The sequence below is a fragment of the Balaenoptera acutorostrata genome, chromosome 1 (assembly GCF_949987535.1).
Source record: "Balaenoptera acutorostrata chromosome 1, mBalAcu1.1, whole genome shotgun sequence".
NCBI classification, from domain to species: domain Eukaryota; kingdom Metazoa; phylum Chordata; class Mammalia; order Artiodactyla; family Balaenopteridae; genus Balaenoptera; species Balaenoptera acutorostrata.
The window spans coordinates 171,549,497-171,569,416 of NC_080064.1; the positions used below are offsets into that span (position 1 = coordinate 171,549,497).

The following is a 19,920-nucleotide window of genomic DNA, read 5'->3' on the forward strand; positions in this document are numbered from 1 at the left end:
TCCAAATTGGAAAAAAAGAAGTAAAGCTATCACTGTTTGCAGATGACATGATAGTATACATAGAGAATCCTAAAGATGCTATCAGAAAACTACTAGAGCTAATCAATGAATTTGGTAAATTTGCAGGATAACAAATTAATGCACAGAAATCTCTTGCATTCCTATACACTAATGATGAAAAATCTGAAAGTGAAGTTAAGAAAACGGTCACATTTACCATTGCAACAAAAAGAATAAAATATCTAGGAATAATCCTACCTAAGGAGACAAAAGACCTGTATGCAGAAAATTATAAGACACTGATGAAAGAAATTAAAGATGATACAAACAGATTGAGAGATATACCATATTCTTGGATTGGAAGAATCAACATTGTGAAAATGACTCTACTACACAAAGCAATCTACAGATTCAATGCAATCCCTATCAAACTACCACTGGCATTTTTCACAGAACTAGAACAAAAAATTTCACAATTTGTATGGAAACACAAAAGACCCCGAATAGCCAAAGCCATCTTGAGAACGAAAAATGGAGCTGGGGGAATCAGGCTCCCTGACTTCAGACTATATTACAAAGCTTCAGTAATCAAGACAGTTTGGTACTGGCACAAAAACAGAAATAAGAGATCAATGGACCAGGATAGAAAGCCCAGAGATAAACCCACACACATATGGTCACCTTATCTTTGATAAAGGAGGCAAGAATATACAGTGGAGAAAAGACAGCCTCTTCAATAAGTGGTGCTGGGAAAACTGTACAGCTCCATGTAAAAGAATGAGATTAGAACACTCCCTAACACCATACACAAAAATAAACTCAAAATGGATTAAAGACCTAAATGTAAGGCCAGACACTGTCAAACTCTTAGAGGAAAACATAGGCAGAACAGTCTATGACATAAATCACAGCAAGATCCTTTTTAACCCAGCTCCTAGAGAAATGGAAATAAAAAGAAAAATAAACAAATGGGACCTAATGAAATGTAAAAGCTTTTGCACAGCTAAGGAAACCATAAACAAGACGAAAAGACAACCCTCAGAATGGGAGAAAATATTTGCAAATGAAGCAACTGACAAAGCATTATCTCCAAAATATACAAGCAGCTCACACAGCTCCATATCAAAAAAACAAACAACCCAATCCAAAAACGGGCAGAAGGCCTAAATAGACATTTCTCCAAAGAAGATATATAGATTGCCAACAAGCACATGAAAGAATGCTCAAAATCATTAATCATTAGAGAACTTGAAATCAAAACTACAATGAGGTATCACCTCACACTGGTCAGAATGGCCATCATCAAAAAATCTACAAACAATAAATGCTGGAGAGGGTGTGGAGAAAAGGGAACCCTCTTGCCCTGTTGTTGGGAATGTCAATTGACACAGCCACTATGGAGAACAGTATGGAGGTTCCTTAAAAAACTAAAATTAGAACTACCATATGACCCAGCAATCCCACTACTGGGCATATACCCTGAGAAAACCATCATTCAAAAAGAGTCATGTACCACAATGTTCATTGCAGCTCTATTTGCAATAGCCAGGACATGGAAGCAAGCTAAGTGTCCATCAACAGATGAATGGATAAAGAAGATGTGGCACAAATATACAATGGAATATTACTCAGTCATAAAAAGAAACGAAATGGAGTTATTTGTAGTGAGGTCGATGGACCTAGAGTCTGTCATACAGAGTGAAGTAAGTCAGAAAAACAAATACCGTATGCTAACACATATACATGGAATCTAAAAAAAAAAATGGTCATGAAGAACCTAGGTGCAAGATGGGAATAAAGACACAGACCTACTAGAGAATGGACTTGAGGATACAGCGAGGGGGAAGGGTAAGGTGGTACAAAGTGAGAGAGTGGCATGGACATGTATACACTACCAAATGCAAAAGAGATAGCTAGTGGAAAGCAGCCGCATAACACAGGGAGATCAGCTCGGTGCTTTGTGACCACCTAGAGGGGTGGGATAGGGAGTGTGGGAGGGCGGGAGACGCAAGAGGGAAGAGATATGGGGATATGTGTATATGTATAGCTGATTCACTTTGTTATAAAGCAGAAATGAACACACCACTGTAAAGCAATTATACTCCAATAAAGATGTTAAAAAAAAAGGCAAAGCCTTATAAAGTAAAATAAAATAAATAAATAAATGGTGTAGTCTTTCATAGAATATTAGTAAAATAAATGGATTAGTTAAAACTTACTGTTCTTTTTATGTTATTTCTGAAAAGTGAACTAAGCTCACGTATGGAGAAGTGGAGACTTACAAGTATATAAATATTAGTGAAATATATTTGTTTTGAAAACTTGGAGCTGTAGAGTTGATGAAGTTATGATTTCATTTTAAGGCGTTATGTAGATGAATGGTTCTACATTGGTTAGATCAGTTGGTGTGATAATTAAAATGGTTAGAAATACAAATAATTACTATTTGTTTGCTTTTTAATGAGTAAATAAAAGATCTTTTAAATTCTGTTAACCTAATTTAGCATTTATGGTTTAAAACCCTTTATTTTTAACATACAGGAAACAACTGGTTAGTTGTTAGGTTTTAGAATCTCTGCCTCTGAATAATTTTCAGTAGTTTCTTACCTGTAAAGATTTCAACTATAAATAGATTTACCAGCATTGTAAACATACTTTGATGATAATGTAGCTTAAAACCCAGTGCAAAACGGAAACAAATGATCCATGAGGTCATATGCTCTGTTTGATTACAATTACATTTTTTTTGTCAATTATGACCAAAAAAATGTTTTGAATTTTTTGTTGCTGTTATTTCATCTCATTCCAAAAAAGGTAGTCTAAAGAATGTGGTCATTGAGAAGAAAATGTGCTTGGATATTAAAGAGTAGGTGATTAAACACGGGATTCTGGAATTCGAGTTTTGTTTCTGCCACTTACGTTGGAAGGCTTTAGCAAATTAATGAACTTGCTGTGCTTGTTTGTCTTGCTATAGAAAGATGATTATGCGATGCTATGTTCCATAAGACATATTATGTAAAATAAATCTTAGAGAGCCGTGAATGAAAGGTATAATGTATAATTATTGGGTAAAGATTATACTGTCTTTGTTTTGAGTGACACACAATATTACTACTATTAAAAGTACCATGCAGTTGAATAATAACTTTCTCTTGTTCTCAGTGTTCATTTATGTTGATTCAGTTGTTCCTCAAGAATTTCTTAAAGATATAATTACCTCCATTCTACAGATGATAAAATTAAGATTCAGAAAGACTTAGTCACTGTGTTTTATTACAATATATTGGATTCCTCTATATACAAGTTGAGTTGCATTTTGAAAAAAGTTCATATCTAAATTCTAATTTTATCTTCATAAATTTTTTTAATTGTACCAAGTGCATGAATTTTACTCGATTTGGAGAATCATCATCATACTAATTAAATAGTTTTCCTAATGCGTAATAGAAAATATAATAAAATTATATTTGACTCACTGTTTTAGTATTTTAATTTTTGTATGATGTATTAACGACGGAGTACGTTTTGAAGATCATAGGTTAGTAATTTTCATCTATCCTTTGGAGCACATAGCAAAGGATAAATCACTGTTTATTATTATGATTGTAAAAACGCAACTGGACTTTTTTTTTTTTTTTAAAACACTTTATTTATTTATTTATTTATTTATTTATTTATTTATTTATTGGCTGTGTTGGGTCTTCGTTTCTGTGCGAGGGCTTTCTCTAGTTGTGGTAAGCGGGGGCCACTCTCTTCATCGCGGTGCGCGGGTCTCTCACTATCGCGGCCTCTCTTGTTGCGGAGCACAGGCTCCAGTCGCGCAGGCTCAGTAGTTGTGGCTCGCGGGCCTAGCTGCTCCGCGGCATGTGGGATCTTCCCAGACCAGGGCTCGAACCCGTGTGCTCTGCATTGGCAGGCAGATTCTCAACCACTGCGCCACCAGGGAAGCCCCGCAACTGGACTTTTAAAGAATGTTTCAGCTATACTATCTTTAAAAAATTTTTTTTAATTATTTATTTATTTTTGGCTGTGTTAGGTCTTCGTTGCTGCGCGCGGGCATTCTCTAGTTGCAGCGAGTGGGGGCTACTCTTTGTTGCGGTGTGTGGGCTCCTCATTGCGGTGGCTTCTCTTGTTGCACAGCACTGGCTCTAGGCGCGTGGGCTTCTGTAGTTGTGGCTCGTGGGCTCAGTAGTTGTGGCTCACGGGCTCTAGAGCACAGACTCAGTAGTTGTGGCACACAGGCTTAGTTGCTCTGAGGCATGTGGGATCTTCCCGGACCAGGACTCGAACCTGTGTCCCCTGCATTGGCAGGCGGATTCTTAACCATTGCGCCACCAGGGAAGCCCCTCTTTTAAAATTTTTAAATGATGAGACATACAGTGGCAATCTTTCCCTTTTTAGTTTTTTCTTAACATATGTATCCATGTATTTGTGTCTTTTTCTCTCATATTTTTAGTAGGAAAGAGAAGTAACAGCCATTTCATATCCAAAGCATGTATGACACATATCAGGTAACCATTTGTACCATTTCATATGTTAGTTTTTAGTTAGAAATTAGTCAGTGTGAGTCTTTGCTGCTTTATTGTTGTGCCCAGCCTGAAACTGTTTTTTATGTTTTGATTTTATTTGATGGCAGACTTTTTCTTCTTTGTTTGTTGCAGGAAAAGAAGTATTTCTTTCTAAAAAAAAGTATTATTGCTTCATTTTGTTACTCTTATTTTCCAAAATTTTCTGGTTTTATAATCATCTGAGAGCCACAATTTTTTGTTTGTTTGTTTTGGTTTGGTTCTGTTGTTTTAAGCCACCTGGTTTGTAGGCTTCTTAAAATTTGGTCTGAACTTTGTAACTTCAATACTTTTGCTATTTTATACATAAGAAAACTTTTCTACCTCCATTCTTTATGAAATGAGATTGGCCAAATAGCATGGATTTTCTTTCCATCAAACCTTTTTAAACATATACTGTGTGTAGGCTGAGGTATCAATGTGTATACAGATAGGGTCTCTCTGTCCTTTAAGACTTATAATCTAGTAGAAGGATATGTGTATGTAAATAAGTGGGTATAAACAGTATGATACAGGACAGTGATGGGAGTTGGTATGGGGTACAGAAAAAAGAGATTGGTCAGTTCTGCCTGCAAGGAAATGTGGGAATGTGAAATCTGGAAAGACTTCTGGAGGAGATTGCTTTAGCTGAATTATCTTAAAAGATGAATAAATGGTTTCTGGAAGGTTAGAGTGTGGTTGAGCGCGTGATATTGAAGATAGCATTGCATTCAGTGTCTATTTAGGTAAATTAAAATAGTTCCTTGTAGTTTGTATATAAGATGTGAAGGCAAACGTTTTGAGAGATTAATACTTGGGCATTAGAAGAGGCCAGATCTTGGAAGGCCTTGTGTACTATATTAAAGACTTGGTGTATCTTACCTTAGCCAGTAAGAGGATTGAGGAGTTTTTAAGCAGAGCAATATTTCCTTTTCAGATGCTTTGCATGCATTTAATCCTCACAAAAAAAAAAAAAAAAAACTGTGAGCTAGGTATACCTTTTTGTAGAATGATTATACAAAGATTAGTAATTTTACCAAGGTCTCACAACTGGCAAGTGGCTGGACCAGTTCTTTTTGACTCCAACACCTGTGCTTTAAACTACTATTCTATATTACTGCTCAGGATTAGAGATTGGAATTGGTATAAGCAGTTAGATGATTATAATAATCTAGGAAGAGACGGTTAAGTTCTAAGGAAGAGAGTATCATTTAAAATGAAGAACAGAAGACAGAGCAGGAGAGAGATTGAAAATAGAAGGCTGTGCTTTCTAGTTATATATAATGAACGAGGGAGAGAAAAAGAATGTAAGACCTAGCCTTTCTGGCATGGAAATAGATGAAGTAGCGGTTCAGGAGGTGTACTTTTGGGGAACAAGATAATGAGTTTGAGGTTCCTGAGGGATACCCAGATTGAGATATTAAACAGAAAACTGGAAATAAATATATGAAGCTGAGCAGAGTAGTCCATGAAGAAGGTAGAGATTTGGGGATTAGGAGCATAAAGGGAACAGTTGAAGCCAGGGGGGAATCTAGGTTATATAGAGAAGGAAGTAAAGTCAGAGTTATAGGATGTGGTTGCTTGGGAGAAAAGGAAGGGGTCAGAATATTAGATGTCTTGCGGTTGTCAAAGGACTTAGGTAATATACTAGTAAATTATTGTAAATAATTGAGAAAACTGGAAGAATAGGAGAATGTAGTCACAGAGAAATACTACGGCTTAGATTCCATAGGTGGAATCAATTTCGCATGATAAAGTTTAGCAATGGGAGTGGTATGACAAGATATGGTAAGGATTTTGGTTGTGGGAGTAGAGAAGGCTAGATTTTTATATGGGGTATCTACAGAGACATTTAAAATCAACCATGAAGAAGTAGGAATTTGAATTTACCATTACCTCAAAACTTAAGTCAAAAAGTTAGCAACTTTTTGCAAATGATTGCAGCAACCTGGGAGGTGAGTGTGAGTGTGTGTGTGTGTGTGTGTGTGTGTGTGTGAATATATAGTGTGTATGTATATTTATTTATACTTATATTTATATATAGGTGGATAACAAGGACTTCAGAAAAGTAAAAAGTTTTTTTCATCGGAGGGGGAAAGTAATGGTCTAGAAGCCACAATAGTAGACAGGACTGCAGTTCAGACTGCATCTCTGAACTCAACAGAATATTGGATTTAGGAGGATATCATCCACTTTAAAGGAATGTCGTGGAAATAGTGTTCTCAGGGGGAAAGCCAGATTTTAAAGGAAGGAAGTAGGAGATAACCCTAAGAGCTTGAGAATGAAGAGGCATTTCAAGTAAGGAGGATTCTCAAGTGTGTAGTGTAAAAGCCTACACTTTGTAGGTCTTTGTAGAAAGTAAAACTTATGAGGGAAGAGGCATAGGCTCTTGTGGGGGAAAGGACTATAAGGGGATAGTGACTAGAAAGTCTTGCATTCTTTTTTTTTTTTTTTTATAAATTTAATAAATTTATTTTATTTATTTTTTTTTTTTGGCTGCTTTGGGTCTTTGTTGCTGTGCATGGGCTTTCTCTAGTTGCTGTGAGCAGGGGATACTCTTTGTTGCGGTGCGTGGGCCTCTCATTGTGGTGGCTTCTCTTGTTGTGGAGCACGGGCTCTAGGCACGCAGGCTTCAGTAGTTGTGGCACACGGGCTCAGCAGTTGTGGCTCATGGGCTCTAGAGCGCAGGCTCAGTAGTTGTGGTGCATGGGCTTCGTTGCTCCACGGCATGTGGGATCTTCCCAGGTCAGGGCTCAAACCCGTGTTGCCTGCATTGGCAGGCGGATTCTTAACTACTGCGCCACCAGGGAAGTCCCACCATTAGGGACTTTTTTTTTTTAATTTTTTTTAAAATTAATTAATTTATTTATTTTGGCTTTGTTGGGTCTTCGTTTCTGTGCGAGGGCCCTCTCTAGTTGTGGCGAGCGGGGGCCACTCTTCATCGCGGTGCGTGGGCCTCTCACTGTCGTGGCCTCTCTTGTTGCAGAGCACAGGCTCCAGACGCGCAGGCTCAGTAGTTGTGGCTCACGGGCCTAGTCGCTTTGCGGCATGTGGGATCTTCCCAGACCAGGGCTCGAACCCGTGTCCCCTGCATTGGCAGGCAGATTCTCAACCACTGCACCACCAGGGAAGCCCGAGTCTTGCATTCTTACCGAAGGCATAAGGTGGAACAAATAAGAGATCTGGTCAAAATTGACTATCTTTTGATTTAAACCTGGACCAGATAAGGTTTTTCCATTAGTATTAGAAATTTGATGAAGTTGGCTGTCTTTGTCACGGTTTAAATTGTATGTTTCTTAGAGATTATTAAATTTTTATTGAAAAGCTCAAATGGGTTGTGAAGATTAAGTTGCAATGCACTTTCTCCTGGCTCAGTTTAATCTAGAGGAAGTGTGAATTTATCTGGAAATGAAAATGGTTTAATGCTTGTGTGGTTAGATGAGAATAACAAATCTTTTTTATTCCCTCAGTTTTTCTTGACCACTTACTTGACATATTATATTCTATAATCTTGGTTTCCTGCTTAGTTTCTGTGATGGGTACAGAAACACACTGATACCTTGAATACATTTGATAAATAAGAACAGGCATTTTTATTTGCTTTCATTGGCTGTTATTTTTTGAAGAGTTACACAAATGCAATGACTTGTCTTGTGATTTCTAAACTGATGATATCCCTTGCCTTGAGTTCATAAGACTAGTCTTCTCAAAAAGTTATTAAGGTCTTTATTAAACAAAGAAAAAAGATGCTTTTTCTGGTTCCATATAACATGCCCACTCCTTCACTCCTCAATCTCCAAAGCTGTAGTGGCATCTCAGTGAACTCTCATTTTCTTAAGTGTGCTCTACGTTTAGTAGTAGGTTTTCTTGTATTATCTACCCCCATAAACGATTTGAGGGCAGGGTGCATGTCAGATTCAGAATATTCCAGGTTTCTATCAAGTTGTAAACTTAGGGAATTGGCCGCTTCAAATTATTTCCTCCTCAGTTTTTTCTCCATATCTCTGAGCCATGTAGACTTCCCTCAAAAGCTGCCATTCCCTGACTCTATGAGCAGCCATTTGATTTTTTTTCTCAATATCTAACAGTAAATTTTCACTTTCCTTTCTGATTTCTTTTCCTCAAGTCTCGTTTAGATTTTTTCCCCTTGAATTTCATCACACTCTCTTCTAAGAACTTCTGCCCTTTCTCTGTATTCTCTTGCTCACAGAGAGATTATTTATGGTAGTCTAGTCACTATTTATTTAGAGGTTGCATATACTTGAACTCTCACTTGCCTTACAACATGTAGAGATGTTTTTTCTTCCTTAGACTAATTCAACTTGATAAATCCACAGTTAGGAGAAATTATGTTTGTAATCGTGCTTCATTTGCTTCTTATCACCCTAATATCTGAATTTAGTATTTCATTAATTTAAACAGAGTGACAGTTTAAACATGACAATAAAAACCAAAACAAAGTTTAAGTAACTTTTAGATTTAATGCAGGTGTTTTGCAGCAGTCTAATTTGCCATAATAGATGGTTTTTCAGGCAAGCTGTAGAGAAGTGGGGGTAATAGTACTATTCATGAAGTTACTCTGAATTCTGAGATTTGCAGTTTGTCTTAAAGAAATTGAGATTGCAGAAAAAAACAAAACAACCCCCCCCCCAGATCAACCTTTAAGAAGAATAAAAGTGTATGTATGATAAATCTTTAGATTTTGTTGGAAGAATGCTTTAGGTCACATATTGTTTCTTCCTAATGTCAGTTATTTTAATATAGAGTTTTGTGTGCTGAAAGGAAAGACCAAAACTTTTTCAATATAGAATTTAAGCTAATTGGGTAACGGACTTTCTAATTTTTGTAATATTTATTTGGAAAGGATTATTTCAACTAGGATTTATATCTTTATTATTATTTTATTAGTTGCTGACCTTTCCCATTTTTCTAATGTGGCTAGGAGTAAGGCTGTGTTTACTGTTTGTTATAGCTACAAGTGTCAGGTTAATATTTCCTATAGTGTCCTTGGTTTTTTCTCCCCTGTTGTCTTTGAGTTTCCGTAGAGGCTCCTTCTTATATAGTGCTTTACAGTTTTTTCTATTGTATTGAAACTTCCATTGTAATGGTAATAATAATAGTTATTTATAAATCCCTGTTGATATGATGGTAAGGTTTGGGAGGAGGGGAAGCATGCTGAAGTACTATTAGTTCTCAGTCTTTGACCTTCACAAGTACATCTCAGCTTTTTTTTGTTCACCTCCCTAGGTGAGACAGGAAGGCTAGATGAGGCTGGAGTTGGGTATTTCCATCCTCCCATGTCAGTTAGGCTCTGGTAAAACCCACACTGGTTGACTTGCGTGAGCTCTGGAAAAGTAGTTTTCCTTGAGGACAGGCTGTTGCTGAGGAGAGCACAATGGGTGTATTTCAAAATGACTACTTTCCCTCTCACCATGCCAGAAGCATGAGAAGATTTTTCTCCAATCCTCACCCTGAGATCCTTGTGGGGCTTCTGGAGGTAAAACTCAGGAAAAAATGATGTTCCCGCCAAGGCTGTGCCCCCAGGAGTTCTTGCTTTCAAGCTAGTTGACATTCAAGTTTCCAGCAATTAATCATTTAACCTTTAAGCTTTCCTACCAGTTGGAGGTTGCAGCGGTAGTTTCAACTGCTCCCAGTGAGCTATGATTCTCTGTATTCGCCTGTCTCTCCAGATTTCAGAGTGGCAGTTGACCTTATGACCTCAATTTTCTGATGAAACTAAGACAAGTTTTTGATTTTCAGTTTAACTTTTTTCTTGTTATGAGGATAGGAATGATGACTTCCAAGCTCCTTACATGCTGGGCTGGAAACTGAAAATTATATCTCCTCCCCATTTTGGATGCTTCCTTTGCTTTTAGTACACCAAGGTTCACATAGTAACCCAGTAATAAATGGTTCTTGAGTTCACGTTCAGTGGTTCTCAGACTATTTCTTCCTATGACTGTAGTGATATTTCCTTTGGATACAAATTTCCAAAGGCTTGTAGTTCATCTCTGAGCTACTTTCATCTGCAGATAACTCACTAAGCTCTGGAGAAAGAGAGTGTGTGTGTACTTTAAAAGAGACTTAAAAGCAATTTTCAAAAATCAGTTTGCCATTCTAATTCCTTTTTTTGACTTTCTCTTTCTCTCTTAGACCTCTCCCATGAGTTTTAGAACCCATGTTTTAAGCGAGGATAATTTTATTCAGGAACATATCAGATTGTGTCCCTTAATCTTTGGTATTGAAAGATGTAAATCCTATATGGTAATTTTTCTTACAGTGAGGTATATAAAACATAAAATTATAATTCACATGATTTCCATATAAGAATTTCAAATTATAAAAAAAAAATTATTGTCGTTCAATACATTCAACAAAGTCAACTGAATTAAATTCTCTCAAAAGTAGAACGTGTGACTTTGGTAGAAAAGAATGTCTTAAAATTTTGGCTGCTTTCCTCTTTGGGAAGTGATGCCAAATTTCTGTTAAATAGTAACAGTTTAAATCTTATTGAATCTACTTTTACTTTGGTATTTCCCTATATTTATCTGCTATCCTATTAACATAAAGTATTTAGACAAAAATCTTTGTTTTTGTTATTTATTTTAGCGTTTTCTTGTGTTTACTAACTTAAAGAATTTTCTTTCAGTCTCGTAGTGTGGATAAGCAACATGCTGTAATCAATTACGATGCCTCTACTGATGAACATTTGGTGAAAGATTTGGGCAGCCTAAATGGGGTAAGTTAAGAGTTTGCTTTTTGTCTTATTTGAATTTTTTGTTTAATATTGTAAGAAAACAAATATAACACAAAATCCTGTTTGTGTTATATTCCCTTTTCTTTAGTTTGCACTTACTTTTAAATGCTTACTAGGTACATAGCACTTTGAGGACCATACGGTAGAATATGAGTGTAGCCCATGTTCCCAAGAAATGATGTTGGTAGTAAATACTTAACAGGAATTCAGATGGTTGTTGGTTGTTTTTATCCAGTGGTTAAAAAAAGACTTCTTTAAGGAGGTTAAGATGAAAGCTTGCCCTTACTGAATGGCTTGAATTTATATGTGATAAAGCAGTGGAAAGTCATGACAGTAAGAATGCAAAAAAGCACTCTTGGGAGTCAGAGAAGTGTGGGTTAACTTTGGAAAAAAAAAAGATGCAAACGTGGTTTGGTACCAAATGGTTGGAGGATCTTCTATACTAGAGTAAAAAGTGAAACACATCCATTTACCTTAACAAATGTGGTATATGATCTAAATACTAGTGTTTATTATTGCTTCTTTGGTTTCCTACATTGAAGATTTTTGTGTTATTGCAGTGAATTTTTTCCTAATTCTTCATTTGATCTTTCTACATTGGCAGAATGTAAGTAGCTGCAGAATAAGAGAATGCTAAAGTATTGAATAATTTATCTTATTTTTTCTCAATTTTCTCATGGCTCGGCTAACATAAGCAAATATAATTTTGTTCAGATCTGTGCTGTTGAATTTCTTAAAATGACTTTAACAGAAATTAAATGTATCCAAACTTCGTCTAACTGCTGCTTCTTTTCAAAATATACATTAAACATTATATGGAAAAACATCTGCAGAAATTTGGCAAATATGGTAAAACTTTTTTTTTCTTGTCCTGAATTGGCCTGCTACTGAAGGACTTTTATGTTTATTCACTGAGATACTTTTTTTGTAGGCATGTTTTTATGTTAGTTTTATTCACACCTTTATTTGTTTCTCATGACACATAAAACTAAGTCTCAATCCTCATGTTTGAACTGAAATACCTCACATTTGGCATCACCCACTTTTCCAGATTCATGATCCATCATCACATTTTCCTTGCCATACCTCCAAAACAGTAGTTTTCCTACTATACTGTCTCCTTCTCCAAAAAATTTGTTAGATTTTCTGCAGCCCAGTAGTTCTTCCATCTGCCTTGTCATTTGTAAAAGTTGTACCTACTTTTAAAAATAAAATACAAATTCTACATCTTCCTGAAGGGAGCAGAGAAAAGGTATTTAAGAATATTGACTTGTTAACGTGTTGAATGGATTAAAGTAGAAGGAGATAGGCAGATGATGTAGAAACTGTTTTACCATGGACCATGTCAGGAAGCATTTCGATTCCAAGGTGCTATTTAAGGAGTTACTCTCTTCCTTCTCCGCACCTACAGACTTCTGTTTTAATCTCTGTTTTGGGTGCTTTATGAGCCTTGTATCTGCTTGTGCATATCTGTCACTGTGCTAGATTATGTGCTTCTGAACAGTTCATGTGCCTTTTGCTTCTGATAAGTACACCACAGTGCCTAGCACAAGGTTCTGCACAGTGCATGAACCCAGTAAATCTTTTCGAATGGAATTGAATGAATTTTTTATATGAAAGACTTTATAGAGAAAAATTTTAATCCACTTTTATATGTGGAATATTTTAACAATGTTATATTCTGTTTTTAAGCCTAGAATGTTTTGTCTTGACCACAGTGCTATTCTTAGGTGTCTTTACATTATATCTTGGAAAATAATAAGTGAGAATTACATCACAGTGTTTTAGTCTTTTAAAATATTGTGATCAAATATAAAAATTATTGATGTTGGTTGTAAAACAAATCAGGTGAAATATTAACTTCTAAGTTTATCTAGGCTGACCTTATAATTTGATTGTACTCAGTAATTGTCTGAAATACAATAACTCACAGAGTGACATCTTCATTTTGAACTTGAAATCAGGACCTAGATTTGAATCTCAGTCTGTAATTTACCACCATTATAACCCCGGACAAATTACATAAACTCTCTGAAATTCGGTTTCCTCATATATATTCCTATTAGTTCCCAAAGTTGTGCAAAAATTTAATGAGTTGAAGGTTATGAATGTGAAGCCTCAATGCAAAATTTAGTTACCTGTCTTCAGCTCTAAAATAGTGAAATGATAATTCCTGCTCTGTAGTATTGTTATGAGTATCAAATGTGACAATACATGTGAGTATGTGCCTGGTACAGAACTTCAGAATATTACACAATTGGATAAATGCACTGTTACCCAAATGGATAGCCTAGGAAATATGCCAGAATGGACTTTGGTAGCCAAAGTCTGTGAACTACCAGCTATCATGCATTTTATTCATAGAAAACTTGTAGATTATTATTCACAGCCTATTTATTCTTAACATTCATATAATTCTAGAAATTTGAGCATCAGGTTAAAAGTAGTAATTTCAGAGGGGGCACAGTATAGGTGGTTATGAGCCCAGCTTGAATTCTTACTAGTGAGGTAACCCTGGACAAGTTACTTAATTTTTCTGTTCCTCAGTTTTTTTAACAGAAATAGTAAAATGGTACTCCTCTCAGGTTGTTGTGAAGCTATAAATAAGTTAATAGTTTTAAACACCTAGTTCAGTAAGTGTTAGTTACTATTGCTGTTGTTATGGTAAGAAAAGCAGTTAAAACAAGTTTAGCATCCTGTAGCCTACATACTTTTCAGTGAATACATACACAGTTAAATTATTTTGGAAAGCACTTATCAACTAAACTCAACTTATAAATAACTACCTGTGACCACTTCCACTCTCACTTCCTTTCACCCTACCCTAAAATATACTCCCAAGTTACCTAGGTCCACACTTGCATTTATTACTACCAGAAATGAGGTTGTTCTGCTTGGGGAAGCTGGAACTGGTTCTGTAGCTGATGTGATAGTAGGCTATTTCCCTGCAAGCCCCTCGAAGCTTCTCTTTCTATGAGAGCCCTTGTTTGCCTTCAGTTCTTCCTGCCCCCTCCATGCACTGGAGTACCTGCACCTCTCTGATAGCCACCATTGACCTTTGCCGTACCACTCCCATCCCATTCCACCTCACCTCCCTGTGTTCCAGCCCCTGCTATGTCCCCTTTCACACTGGCGTTCCTGCAGCATCAGACCAGTATGGCATAGAAAGAGGAAGGTATGAAAGGAGTGGTTAGGAGAAGAAGACGAGACTTTTCTCACTGGCAACATGATTGAGATAGTTGTGCTGCTGGTCACTCCATTCACATTTCCCAGAGCATTAATGCAGTACATGGTGGTTATATGATTTTATACTGTCAATTATGTAATTTATTTGTATGTAAATTAAATAGATATTTATCTGGTTTGGTTTGCTTCTCTGAGGTTAGTGGTTCGGTTGGGGGAGTTTGGGGAGCTGGCTTGGCCAGGCTTGGGCACCCAAGCTTCCTTGATGTGCAGAGAATGTGGGGTTTGTAGTTCAGAGAGCTGAATTTGAATCCCAGTAATTCTGCTTCTGAACTCTGAGATCTTGATTGTTACTTTGCACCCTGTGCGTCGTTGTCCTCACCTGTCCTACCTACCAGGTAGAGGTGTGATCAAATGATGTTGACATAAGAAACAAAACCTATTTTTCTTTCCATATCTAATTTATTAAAATGCTTCATAATTGATTTATTTAAGTGATTTTTTCCTGTAGCTCTTTGAAATTTTCTCTCCTTTTATAATTTTCGACCGTCAGGAGACTTTTTGCTTCCAAATGTTTTCACTTACATTTTGCAAGCTGAAACTTCGTGTCTGGCTCATATTTCCTGAGCCTTTTTAGACCTTAGGGAATATTTCTGTCATAAATGCCAGCAGGTTAAAATTATGTGTCTCTTAATCTCTGAAAGTACCTAGTACATATGTTAAAAACAATAGGTGCTTAACATTTAAGAGAGTCAAGCAATAAGCTTTGAGTGAATCTTAAAGCTCATCTTAGGCCTTTTGAGTAATTATGGTATTTTAGGTTGAGACAGTTTTAAATAAATTGGTTTAGAACTGTGGCATCTCTCTTATACCATGTACCTAATTATCTTCTGCATACCAAACATCAGTTAATTAATATTTTCTTTTATTCTTCTCTTTTTCATCATTTTCCTCAGCTTTTCTCTTTTGTAATTAATATAGAATATTTTGGTAAACTCAAGATATAAGTCTTAAAACACTCTAAAAATGTTTGTTTTGGAAACGAGCCTGAAATTAGAGTTTATAAATGTCTGAAGCCTTTGAATTTTCTTTGTATTAACATTTCAGTCTTTCTGTGAAGCATGTGAGAAACTTGTTATTTAGGATTACTCATAAATCATCCTAATGTGTGATCTTGAGTTTTAGCAGTATTCTGCTGTCTCCTTATATCTGGAATAAGATTACAACTTCTAATTTTTTTGTTTGTTTTTGGTAGATTTAGAAACTGGTATTCTATGACATATTACAAAGTGCTAGCTATGCAAAGGAATTTGAGAATATGATCATAATAACCCAATCCCCTTATATATTTTACTGTATAACATTCAGGACCCTTCTAAATTTCCTCATTATGGAGGGAACCTTCCCAAGTAAGGTATCATGGCCATCTCAAATCCAATAACATAAAAGATGGGAAAAATGAAATTTAAAAGGGAAGAGTAAAGGAATTTTTAAAGTTTCAACTTATCAAAGAAAAACATATTGGGTATTTATATGATGTTCGCATTCCAAGCAATTAAGTATAACATTGTTCTATGTTTTATAAATCTAGAGAATTCTAGGTCTTTAACTTCTAGTATGCCAGGAAAAATAGTCATCACCATTTACCATCTGTGTTCAATGGACCCCTTAAGTCTTTTTACAAATAGTTTACACAAGTAAGAATTAAAAGATGAGAGAGCAACTTGAAATTTTAATAAAAAATGAGGCATGACAGACTCAAATTTTTATTCCATATTTTCCTGGTTTTGAAAGGTACATAACATGCAAAATGGGTATTGTTCTTTGAATGCCACTAACTGTTCATTAGCTGTCATGCCTTCTCTGGGATATATATCTATTTTATAAATGTTGATTTCAGTTTTCAAGGACATCTCTAGCTAGTTCTAGCTTACCATTATTTCTAGTTTTTCTTGCTCTTGCATTATCAAAATGCATTATTTTTAAGACTTTGACATTTTAAAATTTTAAGGGGAAAGTCATCTTCTTTTTCTTCCATAATTGTAAAACAGTACAACAGTTACAAGATCAATTCAATAATTTTATTTCTACATCATCTCTTTCCTTCTAGTTACCTTTGTATAGATACCCGCCTTGATCATTTGTCCACTTACATACTAAATCAAATGAGTATTGAAACACAAACACTAAAAAATGAGAGAAAACTGTCAAAATTTCTTTTAAAATACAGAATCATCAGTTTCGTGTTAAAAAATATTGCATCATTCTTCTTATTGATTTAGGCTAACTGGATGAAAAATATCTTAGTTTCTTTTTGACTCTGGAAACATTCTTCTCTCATCAATTCTTGTGTTAGGGAAAATTCATCTAGGATTATCTTCATCTGAAGACTCCTGGTCTGATATTTTGCGTACGTTATTATCATTTTATCATTTTTATTATAGTCTAGAGTGCTGCTCTACTTTTTGTATTTACCTTATAATTGTGAAATATCTTCCTGTCTCTTTTTTTTTTTCTCTTTGCCTTTATGGATGTTAAATTAAAAATTCTGAATTCTCAGTTGTGCTCTTTGATAGCTTAAAAAAAAAAAGACAAAGATGGTGTCTCCAGATGTCTTTTATATCTTCTTGGGAAGGTGGTGCAATATTTTGGGCCATGCAGTAAGAAACCTAAAGGTTGATGCAATAGTAATGATTTATTTCACAATTGCATCATCCATCTAGCTCTGTGCTATTCGCTGCACTAGCCACTAGCCATGTGTGGCTGTTGAGCACTTGAAATGTGACTAGTCTAAAAATAAAAAGGTAAAAAAAAAAAAGAATGTAAAATGTCTTCTTAATTTTCATATTCATTATTTGTTAAAATAGTACTATTTGGGATGTATGGGTTAAATTAAAAGTATATTATCAAAATTAATTTCTCCTCTTTCATTTTGCCTTTTTAATGTGCCTACTAGAAAATTTAGTAGTATATGTGTAGCTTCCATTTGTGGCTTGCAGTGTTTCTGTTGAATAGTGATGTTCTAGGTAATTCCATTCTTCTGTTATTATTTTGGTCATTTTCAACAAAATTAGAAATAATTGATAAGTTCAAATACTTATGGGATGATGATGATGAAACAGAATGTTTCAACATACAGAAAAAATAATGTATCTATAATGTATCTTAGATTCATGTAAGGCTCCTATAATGTATCTTAAATTCATAAAAGGGTCCAAAGGACTCGTTGGCAATTGTAAAATAGAATGAGTTTTATTCAGTTTTTTTAAGTAAATTTTCTTTTTGTTCTTTGGAAGACTTCTAGGAATAAAAATAATGAAATCTCAATCCTCACAGATAATTACAGTTGTCCAGAAAAGTTAAAATTGAGTCCAGTGGGCCCTGATGGTATATTGAGAGCTATATTATATTTTACCCTTTACAGTTTCTAGCTTCGGGTCAGAGCTTTTCTTGACGTCATTTTTAGGTGCCTAAATTTGTCGTGGCAGCATAGTAGACTCAGAGGAACCACATCCTGGTTCTTTGTGTGTTACTTGTAATAGTAATAAAGGGCTTAGTATGAAATCATTTATTAGCCTATAAGATGCATAGCGCATTTTATGATGATACACAAGCTGTATTAGCCACCATTTGATACATACTTTAAAGTATAAGGTTTGAGTATTTGCTTGTCTAAATTGTAATAATTAATACTTCATATATAAACTTAACACCTTTTTTTTTTTCTCCTGTAGACTTTTGTGAATGATGTAAGAATTCCAGAACAGACTTATATCACCTTGAAACTTGAAGATAAGTTGAGATTTGGATATGATATCCTTATTGATTTTGTGCATTTATTAAATTTATTCAAAGATCTTTACTCCGGTGTAAATTAACATTTCTTGAGACATAAGAATTCATAATATAGGCATGCTGGAAGTCTCTGTGCCCTTCCAAACTAAAATACATGTTTAAAAAAATACCTTTTTTTTTTTTTTTTTTGGTTATTATGCCTGTTCCTAAAAATAATCCTGGAAAAGTTGATGGACTCTTTTTTTTTCTCCTCACTCTGTATTATAGTTTCAGCAGAAGTATCCCTGCAGTGCTATTATATATGCAGTTGGGGTATCAAAGAATGTAACTGGGGAGAGGACAGAGAGTGTGTAATAGTAGCCCAGCCCAGGGATTTTTTTTTTTCCTGGTTAAATGATAATGACACAGGTCAACCTCCAGGAGAAATGTAAAGAATTTAACCCTATCTTTCCTTCTGTCCCCACTTTTACTCCATTTTATGCATTCCATCTCTGTTGCCTGTTCAATTCAAATTTTTCCATATCCTGTGTCTTCTGAGACCCATGCTCCCTGATTAAGTACATTATGCATTTAGCGTGTATTTAAAATTCTTTTGTTTGAAAATAGGATTCTAAGAACTGAAGAAGGATATGATGGTGTTCTCCTAGTAAAGAATCACTAGTGAAGAGAAGGGACATGATTGGAGGAAGAAGAATAAAAGCATTTCTATTCATACAAGGCAAAAAGCTTTGTAAAAATAACTTGTTTATATTTAATTAAAATACAGATATTATACATTATGCTGAATGGGTTTTTTTTCACTTTTAATTTTTTCATTTACTGCATTTATCTGGACTTTGATATTAAAGAATGTATCAAATGTACTGGCAACTTGGATGTACTTTTATCACTGTAGCAGAGAAAATGTCTCAGCTAAGTAGAGCTGATACTTAGGTAAAGTAAATGTACTGACACTTTAAAATTGTTCCTAGAGCATAATTAGTTTTTATTTTAGATTTAACTTAAAGTTTATGAAAAAAATAGTTTTGTAGCACATCATATAACCTTTATACTTGTAGAGCCAAAGCAGCATGTGAAAAGTGAAACCATTAAACATTAATACCTTTGATTTGTATATTTTAAATCCTTTAAAAAATATGTATCACATAAAATGATTAGGAATTAGCATTAAAGCCTTGATTCAGGGGTTATTTTCTACCAACCTAAGTTTCATCAAAAAATAAATACAGGTATATTTGGAATTTAAGTAACTCAATTCATTTGACATCAGCTGTTTCAAAACATGAGAAAATAGTAGGAAATTTGGGTTTCAGTAAAACTCTATAAAGTTTACTTTGAATTTTAAATCAAGAAGAAACTATTGAGAAGCAACTCATCATCTTTTGTAGATTGCATAATGATTTCTTAATAGAGAACTAATATTTCCTTATATAATTGCTCACAATATTTCTGTCGAAAATTCCTGGGACAAATGTTTTGTTCCCAAGGACTTTTTCAGGGCTGTAAATCAGTGTTGAGCCAGAACGACTACCCAGATCCTCAGGTTAGGCTCAGTTGATTTCATTATTTAAAAATAGCATTTCATATTGCTTTTGATTTTTGAGCATTGTGTATAAATGAACATTGGGCTGTTTCAGTGGC

The 19,920-nt window shown here is 35.1% G+C and overlaps 1 protein-coding gene across 16 annotated transcripts in view; it reads left to right on the forward strand.

Annotated features, from left to right (window-relative positions):
* CEP170 (centrosomal protein 170) overlaps positions 1-19,920 on the forward strand; it is a 146,779-nt gene that overhangs the window by 46,667 nt on the left and 80,192 nt on the right. For all 16 annotated transcript variants that reach the window (XM_057550061.1, XM_057550042.1, XM_057550056.1 and 13 more), the window contains 2 exons: positions 11,194-11,283; positions 18,219-18,297. In XM_057550061.1, the coding sequence (XP_057406044.1) occupies positions 11,194-11,283; positions 18,219-18,297 (169 nt within the window). The remainder of the gene's footprint in view (positions 1-11,193; positions 11,284-18,218; positions 18,298-19,920) is intronic.